Raw genomic sequence first — 22025 nt, 5'->3', positions numbered from 1 at the left:
TTTTCCATGCAACTACTTTTCTCCAAGTCACTTGATGCTGTTTTCTTTCCCCAGGGTGTCCAACCTGAGAGTTTCCCTGTCCTAAAGCATTCTCTGAAGGTAGGCCATCCAGTGGAGAGCCAAGCCGGGGGCGGCCACCTGTTCTATAAAGGTAGGAGCCCTCCCAATCTCCTCAAGACCTTGATTTTATAATGGCCTTACCATGGATCCTGGATCTATCCCTTATTGTATGTTTTTCATATACCAATTGATTAATCAACCAACCAATTGATTTAGAAAACACCTACTATACATTAGGCTCTAGAATTGTGATAGGAATAGGGACTTTACATACTATACCACTGGTACAGTATAGATGAGGAAACCCATCAATGCAGGTCATCACCTTCTCTCAAAAGTCACAGTTATTCAGAGCCCTGAGTTGCGATAGGCAATATATACCAGCCTGCCTCTCTGACAGTGTGGCTTCCTGAGGATACAAAACAACAATAAAACAGTATCTGTCCTCAGAGTGGTTATTTGTTTGATCATAGGTTTCCTATTTCATTATTAAACTTTAATTCAACATTGTGTCTTGGTTAAACCAACTATGAAGCTAACTCCTAACATACTTTCAACTTTGCAGAAACTCACAAATTCCAGTCTTTTTCCGAAGAACCTGACTAGAGAGATAATTAAGGAGGGCCAATCGGAGCTTTATTTTAGGGCACTGAATTTAGAGAGTGCCTTATTACTTGAAGTATTAGAGCAGAGGTTAAAGAATAAAGCTTTTTTGCCTCAATGTCACAAGAATAGATAAAGTTAAAAGTTATTAGGTGGTGGCTGGTGGATCTTTTCCCCTAGCCAAGTTGGTGCCCAATTTCCTAAAAGTAGACTCACACTTATGGCCCAGGTTGTCTATTTTCTTAGGGATTAGTATCCTGATTCCTCCAACTCAAGGGGTATCATCCTGATACCTCTCTTCTCAAGGTAGGACTTTTGCTTTTTCTTGGACAAGGGGTATGATACTTGGCAGAGAGCAGAAATCCCCACTTTCTGGCTCCCCTAAATCTACCTGACACTTTATAAAGTTAGCTGTGGTTTTGTTTAATAGGTCTTTAATCCAGGACATATCAATTTTTCTCCACAGACTTGAGTGAACCATGCTCCAGAAAAAATACCCTGCAGCTGGTGGGGCAGCTTGTGGACAAGATTGTCACAGTGACGTATGTTTCCCAGATAGCTCCCATGTGTAGAGGGTTCTTGCTGCTATCATAGAGGGAAAGGGGGTCCTCTCTTTTTTTCCTTATTTTATATCCTTCTGACAGGGAAGAAGACATTTTGATTGCCATGCTGAGGCTGCTGGAGTATGAAAGAGCCACTGTAGATGCAGAAGGTGCCATTGGTCTAGCTGCTATTGTGGCTGGGAAGTTACCAGAGTTAAAGGGCAAAAGGTACCTAATGGATAGACAAAATCCTGAAAAACTTATTTGTGGTTGTCTATGTGCTCTGGCTGAGTCCAGATATTCGGCATCCATTTACATCAACATCCAGTCAACATCCATATAACCCTTACTATGTTCAAGATACCATGATGGGTGTGTGGGAACACTGTTAATCAGGATAGTTTATCCTGGGCTATCTCCAGTCATTCTGATCTATAGCTGGTCATTGGACCTAGATAGGGAAGAAAATGAGGCTGGTGACTTTGCAACTACTCCCTCACTTAAATCCAATTCATCACCTGCGTCAGGTCGAAGTCCTGAACAAAGGACAAACAGCAATAAAAACTCTAGTTGCATATAGGAGATAAAATTCATACCTAATGTTTATCCTCTATCTTATCTGCCTCTTTCTCTTAACAGTGGAAGTTAAGTGACTTACCTAAGTACAGTTTGATAATATCAAGAGTCTTGAGTCTTGTTTGAACTCAGGTCCACATGACTCCAGAGCTGGTATTTAAGTGCTCTATTGTGTTACTCAGTTGCCCTCCCCTCCCACCTATTGTTTATTCTCTAAACAAATACTAAGAACTTTGAAACTTCTGTGGAGCTGTGATCTCTCTAATGAGATCTCTTATTGTGGAACAAAAAATTCTTTTTAAGAGACTTTAGGATAAAATTGAGCTGTAGGAAAAGGATCCAAATTTTTGCTGATCTTCAATCCCTGGCTCAAAGCACTCATTCCCTTAATCTGATTTGTTGGTTCCCTGTATATTCATATACAAACAACCCTTTCCCCCAATTATTTTAGCCATCTTTTTTCTTTTTTTTTTCCATTACCACTTAGGATCATATGACTGATATAGTCTCTCCCTTAATTGAGAACTATATAGACTTGGTAACATGCTGTAATTCCACTGCATGTAAATTAGCAGGTAAAAAAAAGGGTGTGTGGAGAAATGCTAATTATGAAGATGAGGCAGGATAAAGGGTATGCATGAGTTTCTAATGAAAATCTGCTTCTCTGGGAAAAGAAGTTTAAAGTGTGGACATTTTATCTTTGAGCTAAGAATCTGAACACAAGAGATTAAACAAAGTTCCTCAAAGTTAATGAGAATATCCAATTCAGAGTCTTTTAGTAGGTATATCAAGTGTCCAGCCAACTTTTTGAGGCATTCCCAGAAGATTTTCCTTGAAAAACATTTTCCTTCTCCTAGCCCCAATATTGCCAGAAACCTGTCCATTAGAAATAGAAGGAATCTATGTTGCACAATGGCCGGGGAGCTGGATTTGAAGTCAAGATGACTTGAACTAAAATCTTGTCTTAGCTGTTTACTACCTGGGTGATCCTGGGCAAACCATTTAACCTTTCCTGGCCTCAATCTAAACTGAGGTAAAAATAGAACCTAATTTATAAGTCATTGTGAGGCTCAAATGAGATGGCATTTTGCAAACTGTAAAACATAATATGAATAGATACTGCCCCCATCCCATTACCTATTTAATAAAATACACAAACTCACTAGAAAAGGCAACATAGGCAGTTCCAAATGCCTCAGTGGGATTGACTTTACCAAATGACTATCTTGTTTGGATAGGTATGACGCTTTACAGCATACGGGGTCACTAAATACTAGATTTGGGGAGAGGGTGAAGTGGGGAAGGGAGGTCTAGAGGGAACCTGAAAATGGAGAATTGGGAGTTCTGGAGAAAAGAAACGGTTTGCTACCTTTATAATTGTCCTAAGGCTTAGTGTATACCCTGGAATAGCATGGGCAATGAACTTATGTACAAGGAGAATATAGTAAAATATATTTTTAGGTTTTGAGTAAGATTTGAGTAAATATGTCTCTGATCTGAGAGAAGTCAGATGAGACTCATGGTAAATTATAAACTCCTTCAGGAGTGGACCCTTTGGAGATTTTTTTCCTCTATGTCCCTATACCTTGGATATAGTAGGAATTCAATAAATGCCTATTTTGAATTATAGATTAACCAGCAAACTTTTTCTGGATGATTATTATAGTTCTAGGTGGGTCTTGTCCTGGAACAATTATGAATGCTAATTCTAATGGGGAGATTCATTCAGCAAATAAAAATTGAGAATCTACTATGTGTTATGTACTGTACACTATGTATATGTAAAAAATAAAGTGAAGGGGCAGCTAGGCACAGTGGATAGAGCACCAGCCCTGAATTTGGGAGGACCCGAGTTCAAATCTGGTCTCAGACACTTAACACTTCCTAGCTGTGTGACCCTGGGCAAGTCACTTAACCCCAGCCTCAGAAAAATACCACTACTAATAATAATAAAAATAAAGTGAAAAGGAAGGATTCCCGATGGATCTTAGAGGATGGGTAGAATTTGGACAGACTGAGATGATAGGGAGAGACATTCTCGGCATAGAGAAATCCAGAAAAACAACAAAGTTGGAATTTGTAAACAAGAAAATGAGCAAATCAGAGAAGGATCACAAGCTTATCAAAGTGATTCTCAAGGCTGAGATCCAGAGGGGAAAAAAAAATTTGCCTAAGATCATGCATGTGCTGAGTGGCAGAGCCAGTCCAGCCCAGGGACTCTGCCTCCAAATTCAGAACTCTAGACAGGAGAGTTTAGTTTTAAGCCACTCTCGGGGCAGCTAGGTGGCACAGTGGATAGAGCACCAGTCCGGTTCAAATCTGACCTTAGACACTTAACCACTTCCTGGCTGTGTGGGCAAGTCACAACCCCAATTGCCTCAGAAAAAAAAAAAAAAAAAAAAAGAATCTCTCTTCTCACAAAGTCCCTGCCTTGAGTAACTTACAATACAATGGAAGAGGCAAGGAGTGCAGTAGGGTTAAGAAACCCTGAGACATCATCCCATGGGGTTAGAGGAAAAAAGAACCCATGATATCGAAATACTGTTGTGTGACTAGAAAAAGCTTTGCTGGGGAATGACTGCTGGAGAAATAATGATCATCATCTTCCTTTTTTATCTAATTAATCTTGATTACTGTGTGCTAAGGTTTTATATATATATATATTTAAAATGATACTTGAAAGTATTCCCCAGTGTCCTACAGATTTTGGTACTCTTGAAAAAAGTTCTAATTGTTTTACCCTCGTCATAGTTCTGACACAGTTCTCTGTGTGTGTGTGTTTAACATGGGATTATCTCACAAATCTATTGTCACACAATGAACTTGGTAGTTGTTGGGATGTTTGAGAAACAGTCTTGACAAAAATAATCTGAGAGAAAATGATATTAGTTATAAAATAAAGAAGACTAACACTAAGCTGCTAAAATACCTAATCTATGTTAATATGTTGTCTGAGATTATAAATGTAATAATGAGGGGCTTTGCTCTTTATAAACAGTTCTTTGTTTTACTAACAGCTCAGCCACTTAAGAAAAGAAAGACAATCTTTGAACTGTGAAAACCCCTCCAATAATGTTGTTTTAAAAATACCTTCCATTTAAAATGCATTAAGCTTCTTAAGGAAATGAATATTGGAACCAAGAAAAGGAATGTCTGTACCATGAAAAATGGAAGCTAAATCTATAACATAATGAAAAAAAAAAAAAGAAAAAGAAAAAGAAAAAAAAAAGAAAAAAAGAAGAATCTCTCCTCTGTTTGCTGAGAATAGGGACTATTTCAAGAGATGTCCAGGGAAATCTATTCATTTCCCAGTTCAGGAGACAGTGGTGACTCATGCTAAGGAATTCATCTTATCTGAAGTAAACCCACCCAAAACTGGACCTTCTAGCATAGATATCTCCCTTTCTGCCTCTAGCCAGCAGACTACTAGATCATGTGAAAGCTAATTTTGCTGGCATAGTCTGCATTCCAAGGGGGAGCGAGCAATACCAATCAAGAAAAAAAAACAAAAAAAAAAAACCAAAAGCCTTGCACCCCTCCTCGAAGGCTGATGATTTGATATAGAGACGGGTCATCTTGCACTTGGAGTCAAACTCATTCAACAAGGGATGGTAGAGCACTGTTTCAAAGTTGGACAGACCCTGACTCAGTGAGAGTCCGATGGCTTATTTAGAAGCAGCTCATTTTTAAGTGCTTAAATCAGCCTAAATGTTGTATTGCTCTAAATGTTGTAGGAACAAATATGCTTGTTATTTGAGCCATTTCCTTCTTCATGCTATTATTCAACAAACATTTATTAAACTCTCATATGCAAGTCACTGCAGGGTTTAGAGAAATACAAAGTTCTTGAGAGGGCAGCAAGGTGGCACAGTGTATAGAACACTGGGCTTAGAACAATAATGATTAAAAAAATCCTGAGTTCAAATCTGGCCTCAGACACTTACTAGCTGAGTGACTCTAGCCAAGTCACTGAACCTTATTTGCCTCAGTTCCTCATCTGCAAAATGAGTTGAAGAAGGAAATGGCCAAATCACTCCAGTGTTGTTATTAATATTACTATTTTTTTGGTGAGGAGGCAATTGGGGCTAAGTGACTTGATAGTAGTCACACTAAGTAACTAGTAACATTAATAAGTGTTAAGTGTCTGAGGCTGGATTTGAACTCAGATCCTCCTGATTCCAGGCCCTGGGCTTTATTCACGCTGCCATCTAGTTGCCCCTCTCCAGGATCCAAGTTCTTGGAGGCATAAATCCGAGAATTTATATTCTGATAAGGGAGATAACATGTAGAGACACATATACAACTCTAGAATACAGAGCAGAATGTGATAACGATCATCAGAGACTTCTAAGTGCTACAAAAATTCAAAAGAATGAAGGGATACTTTTGACTGGAAGAAGTCAGGGAAGGCTTAATGGATGAAGTGACTTTGGAGTTGGGCTGCTAAGGTTGGCTTGGAACTATATAGCTGGAAATGGAGAAACTATTCCAAGTAGAGAGACGAACCATGGGGTGAGAAATTGTAGCATATGTATAAGAAATCAGGAGTAGTCCAGGGGAGTTTTGAGAGGTATGAAACCATGTCAGAAAATCTTGAGTTTGGACTCATATTCAAATTACAACTGACCAATGTCAATCATGAAAGGAAGTGTGGGGCAGTGGGCAGTGGGCTGGGCTTGGAGTTAGGAAGACCAGAACCTCTGGAATGGACTATGGTCATTTAACTTATAGGCAACTGAGTAGTGCCTGAAGCAAATCATAAAGATCATTAAGATACTCATCATTTTTAGAAAGAGGAGCCCTAAACTGGTCTCAAGGGCTTCCTCACTTGCTGTCTTCCTTTACAGAGTGAGTGTGGTCCTGTGCAGTGGAAACCTTAGCCTGCCCCTCTTACAGCAATGCATCCAGAGGGCCCTGACCCTGGATAGCCAGACCTGCAAGTTCTCTCTCTGGATACCTGACAATGCAAGGGACATGGCCAAGCTGCTGGAGGTTCTTGACCGAGAGGTAGTAAGGTAATTTCAAAGTTTGCTCTAGATGGCCAAGTACATCATTCTTTGTCAGAGTCTATGCTGGGTGATAGAGTGCCTCTCTTAGGAAGGAGAGAAATCAAGGGGACTTAAGCAAATGGAAAGGGAGAGGGAGATTTGCGACCCAGTGTAGAGATTAGAATCCTAAAAAGCGTGGATTAGCCCAAATAGCTTCACTTCTCCAGGCTAAAGAACTATGCAGATTTCAGGGGAAATCTTGATTTTTAAATCAATTAGTTTTTATCCTGAGGCAGTTAGAATCTAAAAGAGGTTTCCTTCCCAAGAGTTTTAAATTAAATGAAGGGTCTTTAGATCTCTTAAAGTAGAAAAGTACTTTCTCTTTGCCTTTGTTAAAGGTTGCACAGACCAGCTGAAACTTTTTCTTACCCTCAAGGAATTCATATTCTACTAGGCCTTCAGAACAATTGGAAAGTTAATAAGATAATGCTCGGTAGAGAAGGATTGAATTGGAAGGAGCAGGTTTTCCTTAGAAGAAATGGTGACTTTTATTATTCTCTAATCAAAGGTTCTTAAACTTTTTTCTATTCATGGTTCCCTTTTCCCCCAAGAAATTTTATGGAATCCTAGGTATATAGGTTATAAAATAGATAAATAAATCAAATATTTATTGATAATAAATCATAATTTTGTGATCCTCACATTCAGTTATACAACCCTGTATGTCACAACTCAGTTTAAGAACCTTTGTCCTAGGGTAAGGAGGAGAAATTGAACTATTAGAAGCATATCTTAAAGTTTTAGATCACTCTTCCAAGAACTACAATCTACTTAGAAAATGGTTCTTTGGGAATTGTGGGGAGGAGTTTAAAGGGAAGAGGAGGGTACATAAGAAGGAACAAGAGAAACTGTAGAATTATAGATTTGCAGCTGGAAGAGACTTTAGGGGTCCCATAATTCCATCCCTCTCATTTTAACGATGACGGACCTAAAGCCCAGAGAAAGGAACTCCATTTTCTGATGTCTTACAGATAGCAGATGCGGGATTTAAGCCATTGTTCACTGACTTGAAAGTCAATGTTCTTTGCACTGCTCAATGCATAATTTGCAAATGTCTTTCCAGCTTAAAAAAAGGAAGCTAATCATGATATTTGTGGAAATATGTATAGAAGAATTGCACATGTTTAACATATATTGGATTACTTGCTGACTGGGGGAGGTGCTGGGAGGAAGGGAGAGAAAAAATTAAAACACAGAGCTTTGTAGGGGTGAATGTCAAAAATTATCCATGTATATATTTTGAAAATAAAAAGGTTTAGTTAAAAATAAACCTTTTCAATGTGTATTCAAATGTAAAAATAAAATAAAAAGGAGACTAATGGACTTTGAGAACTATTGTTACAAGCCTCTAAGGAGAAATATAGATTGAGTGGATCGGAGAGATAATATGTTGTAGTAGAGCATTGATTTGGGAGTTTAAAGACATTCTAAAAAAAGATGTTTCTAATGCCCCTACTTCCTACCATCTGAATGCCTGGCAAATCATGCAACTCTGAGTTTCATCGCTTTTTCAACCCTGGCTCACTACCTTGCAGATAAGGTTCAAAGAAAGATAGGAGGGTAGTCCTTTGTCAAAAGTACTACCAACAGTAAAATAAAAGCTTTGCTTGCAATGTGAGTGGCAATGCCCAGCTGGAAAGCAGAAGAGAGAGACAGTATTGTCATCTGGCTGTTGCCTTAGTCATGGTGTAATAGTGACTGTTCAATTAAGGACAGTCATGGAGAACCGCAGTGCATTTCTCCTGTATGACTCTCTGTATCTTTTAGGGTGCTGGACATTCAGAAGGAACATGGATTTTTGACCTCTAAGCTCTTCATGACAAAGGTAAGAAAGATAGGGTTGGTAGGCATCCTAAAGATGGGTGATTTCTGAGCAGTGCTTGCCAATAGCTTGTCAATTCAATCAAGGGACTGAAATCATACCCCCAGTTCCATTGTGTCCTAAATTCTATTCTTTTATTCCTAAGAGAAAGTGTTCTTGATCTGGATTAAATGACTTGGATTTTTTTATTTTTAATTTTAAATAATTTTCATGTCTTTTGTTTTTAACATCACTTTCATCTCCAAGTATGTCTTGAAAAATATGTGTATTTACATGTATCTATAAATATGTGTGTATGTGTGTGTGTATGTGTCCATATATGTTCTCCCCTTCCCTATTCAGGGAATAATCCCTTGAAACAAAAAATAAAAAAGAGAAAAAAAGAAAGGAAATCATTAATGTTAGCAAACATATCAACTGAATCTGGCAATATAAGCAGTGTTCTTTACCCATCTTTTGCAAAGGAGGGGGAAAGATATATTTTCTCTTTTGTTCTAAACATAAATCAGTCATAATTACACAATGTTAACTTTCATTTGTTGTTGTTTCCATTGACATTGTATTCATGTCATGTATTCATAAGTATATTGTTTTTGATAGAACTAATCTACTCTAGATCAGTTTGCATAAGTCTTCCCATGTTTCTCTGAATTCTTTTATAGATGTGACATAGCAATATTCCATTCTATTTTATGTAACACTATCTGCTTTGTCATTCTGTATTCCATGGTCATCTACTGTGTAGAAGTCCTGAGTTCTGATCTCAACTTTTCTGTTAGCTAAGTATGGGTGACCTTGGGCAAGTTCTTTCTTCCATACTACATTGACACCATTGGTCCAAGAAAGCAGTTTTTTCTCCCCTACAAGAGATAGGAAGTAGATAAATAGAAAAAAAATAAAAGTTGCCTGTAGGAGTATTCCCCTCTTGTTGACTTGTTTGGTTAAATATAGCTTTTAAAAGAAGAAAGAAAGAAAGAAAGAAAGAAAGAAAGAAAGAAAGAAAGAAAGAAAGGAAGGAAGGAAGGAAGGAAGGAAGGAAGGAAGGAAGGAAGGAAGGAAGGAAGGAAGGAAGGAAGGAAGGAAGGAAGGAAGGAAGGAAGGAAGGAAGGAAGGAAGGAAGGAAGGAAGGAAGGAAGGAAGGAAGGAAGGAAGGAAGGAAGGAAGGAAGGAAGGAAGGAAGGAAGGAAGGAAAAGAGAAAGAGGAAAATATTCAAATTTGGTTGACTTTTTTTGTACAAGATGCATAATAAAATGTGTCACATAGGGACAATATAGTATTGTTTCTCATGCTCACAAAGTCAGACAAACAATGTCTCCTTAGTGTTCTCAACAACTTTATGGATAGAGTTCTGAGTTTGGAATCAGAAAGACTTATCTTCCTGAGTTCAAATCTGACCTCAAATATTTACTGGCTGTATGACCCTGGACAAATCACTTAATCTTGTTTGCCATGGCAAACCACCCTCTACTATCTCTCCCAAATGGAGTCATAGAGAGTTGGACATGACTAAAAACAACTAAATAAATGACTAAATAAAACAACAACAAAGAATGAACATCATTCACCTTGTTTACACTGTCCAAAAAAGTGATGCATAAAGCAATATTCCAGAGAAAAGTTAATAAAAGAATTTATAAAATTAATACCAAAAACAAGTGCAACAGAAAATGAAGGAACAACTGAGCTGTAGTAGAGTGTTGTCATTAATCTCAGAGCTTTCTTTTTAGTTAAGAAAGGCAGTTGAAAATTATGCTTGGTACAATGGAAAGAGCTGAGTCAGTGCATCTCGGTGTGCATCATTGTTCTTCTAATTCATTGTGACTTCAGACAAATTACTTGTATCCCTCTAGGTCTCCACTTTATCATTTGTAAAATGATAGTATGTAAGATTCCCTTACCTGTAAGATATAGGATTCCCATGGACTTGCTTTCCTTCTTCTTCTTTCCCTGCATATCAACATTCCCTTTATTCCACTTTTCAAGCTAATTTTATTTCTTTGAAGAGTTGCTTGCCCTCTCCCCCTCTTTCTGAGTTTCCTCTTATGTAAAATGAGATTGAATTTACTGGCCTTTGAAATCCTTTCCAGTTCCAGATATGCAATTCTATGGTTCATAGATTTTTAAGAATGGCAGCCTTTCCTCATAACTACTCTGGGGAAGTAGAGCAAACCCTACTCCCATTTTACAGCATACAACTGGATTTGCATCCAGGTCTTATGACTCTTGGGACAAATCATGAGAATGTAATGTTTCCAATCAGGAAAACAAGGAAAGCTGGAAAGAGTGGCAATGGTTTTCCAAACTGTGATCGTCCCAGGCATGGTTCCCATGCCTCTATTCTCTTTTTCAGCAGTCACCAGCATCACGATTAAATAAGAATAAATGTTCAGATATACATTGTCTTGTGTGGAACACCACAGAGACAAAAGAAATAAGCACATCTTGTAGAAATAAAAGAAGAGGAAAGGAAATGTGAGGAGGGGATATGGGATAATAGTGATGCTTGAGAATTGTGAGGCAGAATGTTAAATCCCACTTCTAACTTCTTGAAAGACCAAGCAAATCGCATCACCATTGGGTCTGTTTGCGTCTCTATAAAATGGGAAGAGGAATGGCTAATGGTCTATCACAGATACAAGACTCAAGTGTTTAATGCCTTAGGAGCAAAAGGATAATGGAACTGACTAGTATTAAGAAACTTGACCAGCATATTCAAATATACTAAGACCTTGTAAAGTGTCTATTTAAACTTCATAGCTAGGTCTGTGAATTTTGATGAAAAACCTGTCCTCTCTCTTCTCCCCTAGGTCACCTGTGTTACTGAGACTAGAGACAAGCAACAAGCAACTCAGCTCCGGAGTGCCCTCTTAGAACGCTACCCATCCCTGGAGTGGATGTAGCAGTGAGGGAAAATTACATCACTAACACTAGTTACAGAAGCCCTTATGGTTATAGTCCCCTCGTGGCCAGAGCAGGAGGTGGGCTTGTGAAAAGCAGTGGCAAAAAAAAATGCTGAGGAAATATCCGTAGAGCGTAAATGAAAAGAAGGCAGAGATCACAATGTAGTAGAATGGGAAAGCACTCAGTTTGGAGTCAGAAGTTCGAAACCTGGCTCGGTTACTTACCACTTGTGACCATTCTAAGAGAGTCACAACCTCTGTGGGTTGAAAGTTCCTTATCTGTAAAAATAATAATATTTAAGATCTCAAATCAGATTGGACTGTATGCATATAAACATTTCCTGCAGCACCTAGTGTAGTGCTCTGCCCACAACAGAAGCTTAATAAATGTTGGTTGAATCAATGAATGAAGTTTCTGTAAGGTCATTGGAAAACTTAAGTTGCGTAGCAATTCTAAAATTGTCCTATTTGCAATAAAAACCACTAGTCAGAGCTCTGAACCAAAGGTACTTTATTGAAGAGTCCATGACCTCCAGTAATGATGTCCATCTCAGATCTTCCTCATGATCCGAGACACTCACTTTCTCTAGAGCCTTAGTTTTTGTAGTGCCTGATGTCCAGGCAATACAGGTGAAGCAGACCAAGAATAGAGTTTTATTGGTGAATTGAGATTTCCCTTGATCGTCTAGGAGGGTCTACGCAAAATACGAAGTCCCTTGATTGACAAATAGCTAGTGAGCAGATTTTAATCAAACATATCTAGACTTTTTTCAAGGTCCCACCAAGTCAATGAGCGCACCCATAGGCTAAGCTGATGTCAAAACAGCCTCATGGGCCAATCTTTTCGTAGAAAGGCAGGCTGCAGGCCAGCAACCAGAGTCACTCATTGACCAGATGTTCATGGTCCTCTCCCCAAGTTGAGAAAGAGAAGAAGACAAAGTGAAAACAAAAATAGCTGGGGGGCTTTCTATGTAAATTGAGTCACCTCTACCTAGCTGACCTTAAGTCATAAAGTAATAAAAAGGAAAAACAAAGGTGGAGATCCTCTAGTCAGCTTCCTATGATTAAGCAGTTCACAGCTCTTTTGTCCATTATCAGAATTCGTATCAAACTGATTAATACTGATGGGAAATAAACAGAGATCCAATAAGCCATCTATCACATTCCCACATTTACAAGGGTAAATTTTCTATGGATTATCACAATTTAGGTGCATAGAAGGCACTTCTCTATGAGAACCAAAGGGGGCAATTAGCAGTGTAAGGGGAAAAAAGAGATTGATTGAAGCATTGATAAGAGGCATTAGGGGCAGTCCCCTTTGGTAAATAAATCTTAAAGTGGCACAATCCCTTTTTTAGTAACCCATTTCCTTTTGTGTGTGTGTTTTTTGAGTTCATTATACCTAAGGTTCAGACACCTCATCATATACCAGTTACCTGGTTTCTGAAACTGATGTAATGTTCTGGGGCTCTGGGAACTTATCCTCTTAGGTACATATGATTGGGTGGGGTCTTAGAGCAGCTTCTATCATAATTACTTCTTCAGTTCTGTCACTTGTAGAAATCCCCCTTTTTTTTAATAAATCTTAATTCAAGACAACTTTGTGATGACAATCAAGTGAGGTAGTGAAAGCTAGCTCAAACATAATAGCACTAATGTGAATAACAAGTGAAAAAGCCAGAGAATCTACAATTTTGGGCATATATAATTATCTAATGTTTGTTGTTATTATTATTATTATTATATTTTATAAACAAGATTAATTTTCAAAACATTCCCCTCAAAGGAGGATGGGAGTCTGCTAAAGAACTAACAACATTTTTTATAGGAAATGAATTCATTTAAATAAATTAATTGATTGAAAAGTTCCAAAATGGCTGCAATTGTCAGAAAAAGCTCTGGTGTGGGATATACAAGATTGAGTAATCAATTTCATGACAGTGCATATTATATACATTGTTTATAATAAAACACTTTTCAAGAAATATTATAATTATAATTTTATAATTATAAATTATAATTATAAATGTTTATAATAAATTTTTTCAAGAAATGTTCAATGTCCAGATGTAATAATAAATCCAACTAAATTGGCTTTTTCCATTTAGATATTCTGTAAATAACTCTCCTCCAAGGAAACTGCACTAAAGTTCTTTTCTTCAAACGAAAATGGAAGATATTTCCATTTTAGATTTAATTAGAACAATAACTTAGTACCATAAACTTTCCCACTAATACTCAATTATTCTCATATTAATTTTGAAAGGACTAAAAATCTAGGCTAAATCATTGAAAATTTATACCTGTATCCTATTATAGTAGCTCAGAAGTTCTTCAGTATTAGCCTTTAGATAAAAGATTCTATTTTGTGTTCACACTGATGATTTTTCATGACTATAGAAATTTGCCATAGAATGATAAAGAGGATATAGTTATAATGAGGGCAAAAAAATACTGAGCTAAATTAATGTCACTTCCAGAAAAGATAGCCAATTGTGCTGACAAAATGGTACAAGTAGGCTTAGACTTTTAACCAGGTGGGAAAATCATTCAAGAGAAAATCAAGTCAGGAGAGTTCTACCTATGCTAATGCTAAAAATTAACTTTCTCCACCTTTTCTTGAGACCAAACTCCACTTGAAGTAGTCTGCAGATATTCTTGTTGCCTTCTGCTTTCGTAGATCATTGGCTCAATTGTATTTCTTGATAATCACGTAGCTGGTGAAAACTATGGTACCAGAGTGGCTTTAGAACTAAATAATTCAATCTTGCTCAATGTTTGCCTTGGTCGTCATAGTTTTTTCTCAAGTGTTCAAGAAGGGGTAATAGCTAATGGGACAATACACAAGCTGGTTAAAACCTACACAAGTTGGGACAAGTATCTGTTACGCAAGTTGCCTTTAGGATGATACCAGGAGCAACCCAACCTTGTTTAATTGAATCTATTATCTATTATCACTTTTCTCCCCTTCCCTTCCACTAATAAACTAAAAAAGAATACCTGGTAATAGAAACTCTGGGGAGGAGTAGCTTACCTTCTTCAATCAACTAGACCTAAGAGACCTGTTTATCATTATCTTGTTATTCCCATTTTGCTCAACATCATTGTAGGGACAGGATGCTATTATTTAAACGAGAGTCAGGAATTATACCCATATTTAGTAATACAAGTTCACAAAGAGTAAATTTTTGGATTCAGGGTTTCTGTTGGCACATTTATCCATTTTGGCCAGAAAACAATTTCTCAAACCCCAGTGCTACAAAGTTTCACCATACCCTGTCAGCAGGGTTGTTAAAATTTTACAACTCACAAACAAAAACATTGGAACATTTTGTCACTTATTTCTCCCAATTGCAAGTTATTTCAGGTTCACCAAATCATAGAAAGCCATTTATGTTATAAGTCTTAATATATTTTTTTTCACAGAATAGGTTTTTTTCTAGGCCACTTTAAAAAATTGTTTTAAGGAATTTCAAAGGCCTATTTTCAGAAACACTTTAAAATGTTTAATTTATGACTTTTCAGTTAGAGTTTGCATTCCTGAAATAAAGCAGCAAATTTGTTAATTTTTCATGCTAATTAGGAAGAGTATATCTAATTGAAGTCCTACTCAAGTCAGGCATTATGCTAAGCCCTTTACAATCACATGCTTCTCTCAACAATCTTAGGAGATTGTCTACATACAAAAACAATAAATTATTCTAATTTTTTAAATTATTTTTTTCCCTGAGGCTGGGGTTAAGTGACTTGCCCAGGGTCACATAGCTAGGAAGTGTTAAGTGTCTGAGACAAGATTTGAACTGGGGTCCTCCGGAATTCAGAGATGGTGCTCTATCCACTGTGCCACCTAGCTGCCCCTCTAATTTACTACAATAAAATTTTTAGCCCAAATTATTGACAATTGTTATTGGTAGTGCTTAAATTTCAATTTTTTTAAAACAATAATTATTTTTAGTTAACTCATCTCAAAAATTCGTGGTAACACTCCCAATTCCCCTTTATTACTTTTTAATTTCTTTGAATTTCCCAAAGACCCAAATCAATTCCTTTAAATTTTCTAAATTACTAAATTTTGAATTCCAAATTTTCTAATTCCCTTCCTCCCTCCCTCATTGAAAAAGCAAACAATTTGATATACATACATATTATACATGTGCAGATATGCTAAACATATTTCTACATTACATTAGGAATATCAAATAAACACAGACCAAAACCCTCTAAGAAAAAAAAAAAAAGTTCGTTTCAATGTGCATTTAGATTCCATCAATTCTTTTTGAACATGTATAGCATTTTCCACCATGAGTTCTTTGGAATTGTCTTATATTGTTGTATTGCTTAAAACATATAAGTGATTCACAATTCACTATTATATGATGTTGCTCTCCTAGTAGTTGAGATTAAATAATAAGGTGAAATGAAATATTTATGTGTCATTCAACAGTTTACAAAAAGGACATTATTTTAGTTATAGTTGGGGAATGTTATACATTGAGTACTTGGAGAATTGACTTAGTTGATTGAAGTTTCCATGCCTCTGAGTTGCCTATTATGATCCAATAGACAAACTTTAAAGGAGCTTTACTCCTCTTGATTGTTTTGTACTCAGGATATCAGGAAGTAACCCTTCAGTCCTTCTGTGTATTCAAAAATTATAGAGTTAAGAACAAAGGAAGTTCCTGGGAGAGCATTGGATCTTTTCTGTGGTTTTGAAAAGGAGAAGAGAAGGTAAGTAAAAAAGAACACACATGTGCAAAAAGGAGGAGGGAGTGGGCTTGAGAAGAAGAATTTTTGATAGCAGAAGTAAGCCAGCTTTGTAATCAAGAGAGATCTAGCTCCCAAAATAGAGATGCAAGTTGCAGAAAGAAGCAGGTTTTAGGTCTAGCTATGAAGTGAAGAGGCTTTGTGAGAGCTCTATGAGGAATGAGCATTGAGGCATGTCTTGGATGTATAGTCTCTCTGTGTTCCTTGCTATAAATATACTATTTGTTCCCACTTTTCTTATAGATGTTTTTGTGGGAGAGTACAATGTAGATTTTTTTTTTAGGAGGGACTTGTTTGGGGTGTTTTCACTATGTCATTTTAATGTTTTTGTTTTGAGTTAATTGTGTCTATTATTAAAGCACAGCACACTGATGGAGGCTTGCTTGCTATAGTTGTAGGAGCCTGGAACCTACACTATTGAAGGTAATATTCATTCATTGCTCTGAAGACCCAACTTTGTGTGAGTGCAACTACTATATAAGAAAAATGGAGAATGATTAAGAACTTATAAAGTTTGATTTTTCCTTTTTAATGTATACATTAATAATTTTGAAGTTTAATCTAAGTGCCATGTGTCCCATTTGCCCTTTCCCCTCAAATACCCCTGTTTTTGACACACAGGTTTCTTTCTTTTCTGAATTCATTTCTTTTTTTTTAATCTTTTTTCTTTTATTTTCCTCAATTATATGCAAAAATATCATATTTTTATACATGTACATTCATTTTTAAAAAAAAAACATTTCCTTATGAATCATGCTGGAAGAGAAAAATCAGAACAAAAGGAAAAAATAAAAATAGAAGAAAAAGGAAAAAAAGTAAACATAGCATTTGTTGATTTACATTCAATCTCTATAGTTTTCTCTCTGGATACATACAGATGACATTTTTAAAATCCAAAAGTTTATTGGAATTGTCTTGAATCACTGAACTGCTGAAAAGAATCAAGTTTGTGCTAGTTTCACAATCTTGCTGTTCCTACATACAGTGTTTTTCTGGTTCTGTTTGTTTCACTCAGCATTAGTTTATGTAGAGCTTTCCAGGTCTTTCTAAAATCAGTCAGTTCATAATTTTTGATAAAACTAATATTCCATTACATTCCTATGCCATAACTTATTCAGTTATTTTCCAATTGGTGGGCACCTACTCATTTTCCAATTCTTTGCCACAGAAAAAGAGCTGCTGCAAACATTTTTGCACATGTGAGTCCATTTCCCTCTCTTATGATTTCTTTGGGATGCAGACCAGCGGCAGCACTGCTGAATCAAAAAAATCATACACAGTCTTATAGCTCTTTGGGCATAGCTCCAAATTGCGCTCCAGAATGGCTGGATCGGTTCATAACTCTATCAATGATGACATCTTAGTCAATCTGAGAGGTGTGAAGTGGTACCTCAGAATAGTCTTAATTTACATTTCTCTAACCAATAATGATTTAGAGCATTTTTTTCATATGACTATAGATGGTTTTAATTTCTTCCTCTGAAAATTGTCTATTCATATTCTTTGACCATTAATCAATTGGGGAATAATTTATATTCTTATAAATTTGAGTAAATTTTCTGTATATTAGAAATGAGGCCTTTATTGCACATGTTTAACCTATGTCAGATTGCTTGCTATCTTGGGGAGGGAGCACATGAGGGAGGGAGAAAATTTTGGGATATAAAATCTCAAAAAAATGAATATTGGACACTATGTGTGTGTTTAGAAAAAAACAAAATACTATTGACAAAAAAAAAACACAGCAAAAGGCTAAGAATAGAATCTTCTTTCTTTATTTCCTTTCTTTTTTTCTTTTACTTTCCTTTCTTTTAAAGTTAATGTAATCAATAATTATCCATTTTGTATTCACTAGTTTTCTAGTTCTTCTGTGGTCATAAATTCCTCCCTTTTCCACAGATCTGACAGGCTTCTTTCTGAAAGATATTTCAAATACATAGAGAAACTTAATAAAGAACTTACTATTTTGAATTCCAGTGGGGTAGCTAGCAGTCCCTAAAGAGATATTAGATATGTAGATGTGCCAGGCTCTATGTTAAGTATTGAGAATACAAATATGAAAAAGATAGAGAAAATTGTACAAACAAAACCAATGCAGACAAGATTAGACGGGAAGCAATAAATTGGGGAAAAAAACTTTACATTCAAGAGTTATAAAAGCCTCATTTCTACAATATATAGAGAATTGGCTCAGATTTATAGGAATTCAAGCCATTATCCAATTTATAAATTGTCAAAGGATATGAAAAGACAATTTTCAGGTAAAAAAAATTAAAACCATTTCTAGTCATATAAAAAGGAGCTCTAAATCATTACTGGCTAGTGAAATATCAATTAAGACAACTCTAAGGTGCTACTTCATGCCTCTTAGATTGGGTAAGATGACAGGAAAAGATAATGATGAATGTTGGAGGGGAATGATGAATGGGAAAACTGGGACACTTTATTGGTGGAGTTCTTAGCTGGAAAGTAATTTGGAACTATGCCCAAAGGGCTATCAAAATATGCATACCCTTCGATCCATCAATGTTTCTACTGGACTTTGTATCCCAAAGAGACCATAAAGGAGGGAAAAGGATTCATGTGCAAAAATGTTTGTAGAAGCCCTTTTTGTGGCAGCAAAGAATTGGAAAATGGGTAGATGCCCATAAATTGGGGAATGGCTGAACAAGCTGTGGTATATGAATGTTATGGAATATTATTTTTTTATAAGAAATGATCAGCAGAATGATTTCAGAGAGGCCTGGAGGGACTTATATGAACTGATGCTAAGTGGAAAGAGTGGAACCAGGAGATCATTATACATGTCAACAACAAGACTATGATGATCAATTCTGATGGACATAGCTCTTTCCAACAATGAGATGATTCAAACCTGTTCCATCTTTAACATGGATTACTTGCCCTCTAGAGGAGATGGGGGAAGGGAGGGAAAAATTAGAACACAGGATTTTGTAGGGGTGAATGTTGAAAATTATCCATGTATATATTTTGAAAATAAAAAGCTTTGTTAAAAAAAAAAAAATAGGCAATCCCTGATTTCAATCAATCAATAAGCATTTATTAAGCACCTCCTATGTGCCTGGCAGAATTCCAAACACTCCGGATACAAAGAGGCAAAAGATAATCCCTGCTTTCAAAGGAATTTACAATCAAATGGGAAGGGAGAGATAACACACAAAAGGAAGCAGAAAAGTTGGGAACAGCAAAAGGTGGGATGGTTGTATTAGAGCAGTTTAGAAGAGCTATTGGGTGGGAAATAAATGGTTGCCCTGGGCCTTTTTCTTAAATGGGATTTTTTTTTTTTTTTTGAGAGGAGTTCTCCACCCTCTAAATCAGAGGGAAGGCCCTCAGGGGTCTTAGGTGCTGATGAAGCAAAAATTCTAGGGCTAAAGGATAGATAGGTTCCTTGGATATCCAGAGGAATATAGCCAGATGGGAACATTTTATACACAATTAAGTATTAGCTGACTTTTTAAGGTTCTTTCTAACTCTGAAAAGCCTATGGTAATCTCAATTTTGCTCTTGCTTTTTCAAAAGAGACAATGACGAGAAGGTAGAAAAAACACTGGATTTTATGTCAAAGGCTCTAAATTCGAGATCCTGTTTGTTGCTTATGGCATATTGAATAAGAAGCCCCTCTATTTAGGCTTAATAACATCACTTTCTTTAATCTCTAAGATCCCAATTTGCTTCACTTTCCCCCAAGAACACAGTATACTCTCTAACCTCAATCAGACATATTCTAAATGTCTGCCATTAATCTTAAGACTAAGGTGAGAGGGTTTAGATAGATTAACACAGATCCACTATTAGGAAAAGGAGAACACATGAAGACTGCATGTTGAATATTTTAAATGATGACACAAGTCCATTTTCTTGGTAATAGTTACATGTTAGAAAAAGGACTATCCTATGCTTTTTTAAAAAAGTAATTTTCCCTCAAATCTGTCCTTTGTAGATATACAATCTGCTAAATAATCATAGTTCAAGGGAAATGTTTATTGAACAGTATGTTATGAATGCTTTTGAATATTGAATTTTCTAAAGTGAACCCTAACACTAGAGGTTGTGTTATTTATTTCATTTTATAATTAATTTCAGAACAGGTAACAATTATACAGATAGTATTTTACAAATATTAGAATATTAATTTTAATTTATTTTATTTCCTTTGCAATATACCATTTAATAGATAAAGTGGGATTTTGTAAAAAGTTATCATTTGAAAAAAAGCTTTTCCAAATTGCAGAGAAATCTATAAACCCTAAAACTGTTTGATATTTTGTGTCTCCCAACTCAGTGAGAAGTAATGGAAACTAATCCAACATTTATTATCATGTTCTGATATAAATAATATTTATTTTAAAAGTATAGTGAGGAACATATAAATATACCTGTTCTTGTAAATAAAGCCCTTTGAATGGCAAGAGGAACAAACAGGATGTCAGAGGGATGAATCAATAGTATTTTATCACTATGAGAACAACAGCTCAAATCACAGTAAGATTTTCTCAAGTGAAGGTTTTTTTTAATTGAAGCTTTTTATTTTCAAAATTTATGCAAAGATAATTTTTCACCACTGATCCTTAAAAAACCTTGTGTTCCAATTCCCCCATTTCCTCCACCTCGTCCCCTAGATGGCAAGTAATCCAATATGTGTTAAACATGGTACAAATATGTGTAAATACAATATTGGCATACATATTTATACAATTATGTTACTGCACAAGGAATATCAGATCAAAAAGAAAAAAAATGAGAAAGAAAATAAAATTCAGGCAAATAACAATAAAAGAAGTGAAAATGCTATGTTGTGATCCACTTAGTTCCTAGAGATCTTTCTCTGAATATAGATGGCTCTCATCATCATAAAATCATGCATCAGAATGGATCATTATATAACCTTGCTGTTGCCGTGTACAATGATCTCCTGGTTCTATAAGTCTCTCTAGGCCTCTCTGAAATCATTCTGCTGATAGTTTCTTATAGAACAATAATATTACATAACATTCATATACCATAACTTATTCAGTTTTTTAAAACATAAAACAACAACAAAAAGTTATAAACAAAATTCAATTTTATTATATGTTCCAAATTCCCTTATGGACTGGAGATGGAGTTACAAGGGAAGGATTCTGAAGAAAATGTGAAAACCGGAATTGTGAATTATAAGACAAAAAATATACAAACACATTTATTCCTCAAATACCAACTTTGTGCAAAAGTTTTATTTGTTAGCTTATGCAAACATAGAACTTTACATACATTGTCATTTGATCTTCATAATAATCCTAAAGAAGAGTAAGTTTTATGTTTTGTTGTTTTAGTGCAAGTATTATCCCATTTTACAGATAGGAAATTGAGTTTCCTTATTATTATTATAATTATTATTTTATTATAGCTTTTTATTTACAAAACATATGCATGGGTAATTTTTCATCACTGACCCTTTTGAAACCTTCTTTTCCAACTTTTCACTTCCTTCTCCCACTCCCTCCCCAGGATGGCAGGTAGACCAATGCATGTTAAATATGTTAAAGTATATGTTAAATACAATATATATATACACACAACTGTATAAATACAGTTATACAGTTATCTTCCTGCACAAGAAAAATCAGATTTAGAAAGAATGTAAAAATAACCTGAGAAGGAAAATAAAAATACAAACAATAACAGACAGAGTGGAAATGCTATGCTGTG

General features: G+C 35.9%; 1 protein-coding gene across 7 annotated transcripts in view; it reads left to right on the top strand.

The window, feature by feature from the left end:
* Positions 1–11955, top strand: part of LOC141558881 (L-threonine ammonia-lyase-like) — a 36170-nt gene extending 24215 nt beyond the window's left edge. For all 7 annotated transcript variants that reach the window (XM_074296698.1, XM_074296699.1, XM_074296703.1 and 4 more), the window contains 6 exons: positions 55–151; positions 1130–1205; positions 1308–1433; positions 6629–6796; positions 8597–8654; positions 11460–11955. In XM_074296698.1, the coding sequence (XP_074152799.1) occupies positions 55–151; positions 1130–1205; positions 1308–1433; positions 6629–6796; positions 8597–8654; positions 11460–11552 (618 nt within the window). In that variant the 3' untranslated portion in view covers positions 11553–11955. The remainder of the gene's footprint in view (positions 1–54; positions 152–1129; positions 1206–1307; positions 1434–6628; positions 6797–8596; positions 8655–11459) is intronic.
* Positions 11956–22025: the final 10070 nt, after the last annotated feature.

This window comes from Sminthopsis crassicaudata, chromosome 2 (genome assembly GCF_048593235.1).
Source record: "Sminthopsis crassicaudata isolate SCR6 chromosome 2, ASM4859323v1, whole genome shotgun sequence".
NCBI classification, from domain to species: domain Eukaryota; kingdom Metazoa; phylum Chordata; class Mammalia; order Dasyuromorphia; family Dasyuridae; genus Sminthopsis; species Sminthopsis crassicaudata.
The sequence above is the reverse complement of the archived record's forward strand: the minus strand, read 5'-3'. Positions and strand labels throughout refer to the sequence as shown.